The sequence below is a fragment of the Tyto alba genome, unplaced genomic scaffold (assembly GCF_018691265.1).
Source record: "Tyto alba isolate M040663 unplaced genomic scaffold, T.alba_DEE_v4.0 Super-Scaffold_20000042, whole genome shotgun sequence".
Taxonomy (NCBI): domain Eukaryota; kingdom Metazoa; phylum Chordata; class Aves; order Strigiformes; family Tytonidae; genus Tyto; species Tyto alba.
The window spans coordinates 15,144,456-15,150,455 of NW_024881293.1; the positions used below are offsets into that span (position 1 = coordinate 15,144,456).

General features: G+C 67.9%; 1 protein-coding gene across 17 annotated transcripts in view; it reads right to left on the reverse strand.

Moving 5' to 3' along the window:
• UNC13A (unc-13 homolog A) overlaps positions 1 to 5,647 on the reverse strand; it is a 38,968-nt gene extending 33,321 nt beyond the window's left edge. For all 17 annotated transcript variants that reach the window (XR_006165499.1, XM_042794611.1, XM_042794618.1 and 14 more), the window contains exons 1-4: positions 5,510 to 5,647; positions 931 to 960; positions 442 to 541; positions 110 to 227 (exon numbers count right to left, since the gene is read on the reverse strand). Coding sequence is in view for 16 of the 17 variants with exons in the window: in XM_042794611.1 (XP_042650545.1) it covers positions 110 to 227; positions 442 to 541; positions 931 to 960; positions 5,510 to 5,531 (270 nt within the window). In the remaining variant the exon portion in view is untranslated. The remainder of the gene's footprint in view (positions 1 to 109; positions 228 to 441; positions 542 to 930; positions 961 to 5,509) is intronic.
• Between the last annotated feature and the right edge of the window lie 353 nt (positions 5,648 to 6,000).

Consider the following 6,000-nt stretch of genomic DNA (forward strand, 5'->3'; position numbering starts at 1 on the left):
GTCCTCTCCAAGCAGGGCTGGGGAAGGCTCTGCCCCCCCGCCAAAGGACAGCAGTGGCTACCTGTCCCTTAGGGTCTGGCGGGGGGGATGGACGGGTCGGAGTCCCTACCTCGTTGGACTGCCGGATGGTCCGGAGGGGGATCCACACCGTCCCCACCATGGTGTCCCAGATGAGCCCCTTGTTCCACACCTCCACCGTCAGGCCCAGGTCGAGCCGGTTGATCTCACTGGGGGGGGGGATAGGGAGGAGGCATCAGGTCACCCAGCAGCCCCCCAGGGCCACCTCAGCCTCTGTCTGGGGCCACCTCAGGCCCAGGACTCAGGTGAGCCCCCCAGGACTGGGGTCAGGGGGAGCACTGGCAGGGAGTGACATCCCCCTGGTGGGGGGGCAGGGGGGAGCGGCAGGGGTGGGGGACCCCGGGGTGGCCCCTGGACACTCACAACATGAAGTCCTGCTCCCAGGAGGGCAGGTTGCCCCGCACCGCGATGGTTGTGCTCTTGACATTTTGCACCTTCAGTGTCACGTAGGTGTTAAACTTCTCTGTGGGAGCAAGCGGAGGGTGAAGTGGCCCCCCCTGTGTGCCCCCCACCCCATCCATGCCCACACCCCCCACAGCCACTGTCCCACGGGGTCCCCCCCACAGCAGCACCCCAGCCCCAGTCAGCCAGGCAGGCTGCACCCCTACCACTGCCAGGTGACTTGGCTGCGAGCCCCCCCATCCTGCCCAGGGCACCCCCATCTGTGTGTGTGCCCCCCCCCCCCGCCTCCCAACTTGCCAAACGATGTCTCCAGAGCTGAGGTGGAGCCTGGGGTCCCCTCGCCACCCCCCTGCCCTTCCTCCGGTCCTGCCACACCCAACCAGCCCCAGAGCCGAGCCCCTCACCCCACACCCCCCCCCAGGAGGGCAGGCAGGTGGGGGGGCCTCTTACCTTGGGGCCCATCGAACTTGGCCTTTTTAACTGCGGGGACAGAGAGGGAAGGAAGAGATTCAGCCTGAGAGCCCCGTGCGGGGGGCTGGGGACCCCCACCAGGGTACCAAGGGAGTGGGAGGACCCCAGACCTGGCCAACAACTCCCCACCCCCCCCCCAATCCCTGGCTGCAAGGTGGGGAAAAGCAGTGGGATCCCTCCTGCTGGTGTAAATCAGGAGTCCCCAGTGCCAGGAGGCACAAGGGAGGGAGATCAGGCATGAGCTGGAGGAGGGCACCGGAGGGGAGCAAAGGCCCCCCCCCAAATCCTGCCGCTTTGGGACAACTTGAAACATCTCCTTGTCACCCCGAATGACCAGCCTTCATCTGTTGAGGGGGTGTTTAGCCCCTCTGCCCCCCAGCTTCTGAATTCGGATGCATTTGGGGAAACAGATGATGCTACACCGTGGGAAGAAAGGGGGGGTTTGGGGGGAACCTTCCCGCAGTTCCTGTCCCCGTCGTGGGCACCAGCCCAGCAGCGCCAGGGTTAAGGCTCTCGTCATCTCCCCAACCGCTGACCCAGATTTTGTACAGGAAAGGGGAGGGGGGGGGGGGGGCTGTAACCTTCCCTGCCCAACAGGGTGGTGGAGATGCTCCCCCCCACCTGCACTGCAGCAGGGAGCCCCAAAATAGCCCCTCACAGCACCCCAGCCCTGCCCCCCTCCCCGGGGGGCACAGAGGGGCCGGTTCCCATCCTGGGGACCCCTCCCAACCAGCCGATTGCATCTGGGCCGCATCCTGCTCAGCCCCGCGGGAACAAACACTCCCGATTCTGGCTGATCCCCCCCCCCCCCCGCCCCCCCCCCAGCTTTACACCAGCGCTGCAAGCAGAGGTGGCAGGAGGGGTTGGTACCCAGGTTTTGGGGCAAACCCGCTGCTGATGCCAGGGGGTGGTGGAGGTGAGCGGTGTCCTTGGGGCTCACGGGGGGCGGGGGGGGACGTGGCAGAGAGGGAATGACACAGCACCCGGAGAACGCTTAAATGACGCGGGTGCCAGCGGGCGGAGGACCAGCGTGACCCAGGAGGGACTAAAATAGCCCTGGCGACATCAAAGGTAATTTGATTTCAGAGCCGTGCCACTCGCCAGCCACTGGGCACCCGCCGCCAGCGCTGGAGGGGCCGTGGGGCTGCCGCTGGCTCCACGTGCCCGGCGAGGCTCAGGGGTCGGCCCCGGGGTGCCGCTGGGGAAACTGAGGCACGGAGGAGCCGCTGGCTGAGCCTCAGCGAACTGCTCAGAAGTAACTGAGGATCCCTCAGCGCGGCCACCGTGCCGCTGAGAGGGTCACGCGTCGGGCGGCTCGCTGCCTGGAGGAAGGCTGCCAGCCGCATCACTGGCAGCCGCGTTCCCAGGGAATCACAGGACTCCGGGAGCTGCAGCTTCGCTCAGGGATGGGGGGGGGTGGGGGTTCATGGGGAAGGGGGGGTTGGTGCGAGGCGAGGCACAAGGCTCTGGGGTCCCAAAGGTCCCCTAGCATCGCGGGGTTGGGAGCCTGGGCTATATCATATAATATATTACATGATCATATAACATTATGTGATAAAATAATTATGTTGTATATATTCTATTATGTCATATAATAAAATTATATGTACATTTTAATATATTATATCTATGATATTATTTTATGTATTAAACGTATAATATATTATATCAGAACACAGTATTTGGTGCCGGGACCTGCCCACGGCACGTGCTCGGAGCTGCACAGGGACCCCCGGCGTGGGTGCTCGCCCTTGCCCCGGACCCAGACGCACCCACCGGGGCCGATCGGTCTCCACCAGCTGCTGCCTCCGAAACGGGAGAGCAGAGGAAGGAAAAGCTCCAAAAATACCCGAGCTGACAGGAACAAACAATTACCCAGGGGACACGTGGCTCTCCGGGCTGTCATCTCCTGCCAGGGAGATGTCCTGATGCCACCATCTGCAGCTGATGGCCCCGAGGGGGCTGTGCCACCCGCCCGCCCACCAACAGGTCCCCAAAGCTGGCGCAGGGGTGGCAGGTCCCGGGGTGTCACCACCCCTGGGCTAAATTCAACCTGAGCCTCCAGACAAGGAGCTGGGGACAGCGGGACCGGCCCCCCGTGGGAGCTGGGCCCCCCCACAATAGGCTGGGAGACTCGGGGTGCTCCCCAGGCTGGGGTAACCAGCCTCCTCCTGGGCGGTGTCGGCCACTTGGGGAAACTGAGGCAGGAGGCAGCTGGCGGGGATCAGACCGGCAGCAGCGTAAAAACCAGGCTGGGCTGTGGGCACCCTGCAGCAGGCCTGTCTGTCTGTCTGTCCATCCCTCTGTCTGTCCACCCCTCCACCCATGTCTGTCCACCCATCCCTCTGTCCGTCCGTCCTTTGACCATCCATCCACACACCTGTCTCTCCACCCACCCCCTCCCTCCGTCTGTCCATCTGTCCATCCATCCACCCATCCCCTCCTTCCACCCCTCCTCCCCTCTGTCTGTCCATCCACACCCCCCTCTGTCTACCTGCTCACGTCTCCCCACCCCTCCATCCATCTGTCCGTCCATCTCTCCATCTGTCCCTTGGGATGCCCATCCACCCGCCCGTCCATCTGTCCGTCTGCCTCGCACCGCTTCAGACACCCCCCCCCCCCCCCCCCCCCCCCCGCTCACCCCACCGCCCCCCGGGGCCATTCAGCGCCCCTCACCCACGCAGACGAAGCCCTTGGGGGCTGCGCGGGGCCCTGGGAGGGGGCTGGGGGGAGGCACCTCCACCCCCTGGGACCCCAAAAATAGGGTGACAAGACCAGGTGCCCCCAGCGAGCGGTGACAGGGCGGCGGGGGGAGCCTGAACCCGCTGCCAGCGGGTTTCTCACCATCCACCCCCGGCTTCACGGCGGGTGTCACCGCGGGTGACAGTCCCTTCAGTGGGAGTGAAGACGCGGCCCTCCCCCCCTGCCAGAGGGGGGGGACGGACACCCCCCAAACCTGGGGCTGGCCGGTGACCGGCTGGGGGACATGTGGGGGCACACTGGCCTTGGCACTGCTCCCACACCCCACCCCCCCCCCGGGGATCCGCTCCCTGCGTGCTGTTGTGGCACTGCCACGGGAGGGGGGGTGGGGGGGGTGGGACTGGGCAGAGCCCCCCCACCCCGCTGAGCTCAGGCAGCGGTGGGGGGAGCCCCCATCTTCCCCCCGCTTTCCGCCAGGTGGGGGAATCCCAGACACCCTGTGCTCCGCCTTGTCCCCGGCTGCCACTCCGCCACCTCCGTCCCCCCTCCCTGGCCCCCACAGGTGCCACCCCCCCGCCCCATGGGGTGCCGCAGGAGCTGGGGAGGGAGGAAAGGGACATCCCCCCCCCCCCCCCAGACACTGACCCCCCCCAACTGAGCACTCGATGCAGAGCAGCCACCAGCGAGGCCGCAGGATTCATCTGCGCGCTGAGTTGGGCTGGTCTCAGCGCGCTGGGGTGCGGGGATCCCCTGCCTGTGCGCTCCCCCCCCAAGTTCCTCCCAGTATGGGGTGTCCAGCACCCCTAACCGGGCCCCCACCAACACCAGACCAACACGCTCCTTCCCTGACCCCCCCCCCCCCGCCCCCGGCTGCCCTCAACCCCCCCAGCATCACCATGTCAGAGGGGGGGCAACGCCTGCAGCAGCACAGGAGGCTGGGGGGGAAGGGGGGTGGTATTGGGGGCTCAGGTTGTAATTGGGGGGGGGGGGTGAAGGGTTTGCAGGGGGGTGGGGGAAAATAGGGGTGATTGGGGTTGTATGGGGTTTGTTTGGGGGGGTGGGAATGTAAGGGTGCTTGGGGATAGATGACGCCGGGGGGGGGGGAGGGTGGGAATCGTGGGCGTGGAGAGGGGCGTATGGGGCGTGTTTAGGGTGGGGGGTGTCTGGGAATGCGGGGGGGGGGGGATGCTGTGTCTGCAGTGGGTGGGGTGCGTGGGGATAGACGTGAGGGGTGGGCGTGGGGAAGGGGAGTTGCTTCGGGTGGGGGTTATTTGGGGAGAGAGGGGAGGATGAAGGTGGGCGGGGGGGGGGGGGGATGGGCACATGGGGGTCTGCGTGTGAGGGGGGGGGGGATGGGGGAAGAAGGGGGCTCCGGGGGGGGCGGGAAGGCGGAGCGGGGTGGACGGAGCGGCCGGGGTGGGAGGTGCGGGGGGAGCCCCCCCCCCCTTCCCGGCCCCCCCCCCCAGGGCGGGGAGGGGCCCCTCGGCGGGCGGGGTGAGCCCCCCCCAAACCCCACCCCACCCCACCCCCCCCCCCGCTTCCCCACCCCCACTCCTGTGTCCGGCGCCGCTCGCGCGCCCCCGCCGGTTCATTCATAAATCCAGGCGCCGTTTTTTTTTTTTTTTTTTTTTTGTGAATGGAGCCGTTCTCACGCCACCCCGCCACCCCCCCCCGCATCGCCATCAGCCCCGAGCGCCCCGTTGCCCACCGGGGGGGGGGGGGGGCGGGGCGGAGATCGCTGCCGGTAGCGGGGCAGCGACCCCTCCCCTCCCTCACCGGGCAGCGGCGCACCCGGGGCCGGGCCCCGCCCCCCCCCCCCCCGCGCTGTGTGTGTCCCCCCCCCCCCCCCCCCCGGTACCTCCGACGCAGAGCAGCGACATGGTCCCGGTGCCGGGGGCGCGGGGGGCTCCCGCCGCCGCCGCTGCCGCCGCCGCCCCGGTTGGCTAGCGGGCGGCCATCTTGCTTCAGCACCGGGGACAGCTCCTGACGTCAGCCCCGCCGCCCCCGCCTTAAAGGAGCCGCCGCCGGGCACCGCCCCCCCCCCCCCCCCCCCACACACACACTTCCACCGCACCCAGGGGTGGGGGGGGGGGGGGGGGGGCGAGTCGGGTTTAGCGGGGGGGTGGCCGGCTCTGTGCAGCCCCGGGGAGAGGGAGGGGGAAGGACCTGAGCGTATGGGCCCCGAGGGGGTCCTGCCCGTATGGCCCCAGGGGGGGTTGTCACGTCTGCATCGCCCGGGGAAAGCGGGGGGGGGGGGGGGGCGGCCCTGCCCCAATGAGGGGGGGGGGGTTGTGCTGTGCTGCCCATATTGCTCGGAGGGAGAAGGGGGGATCTGTGTTCCCCACATTG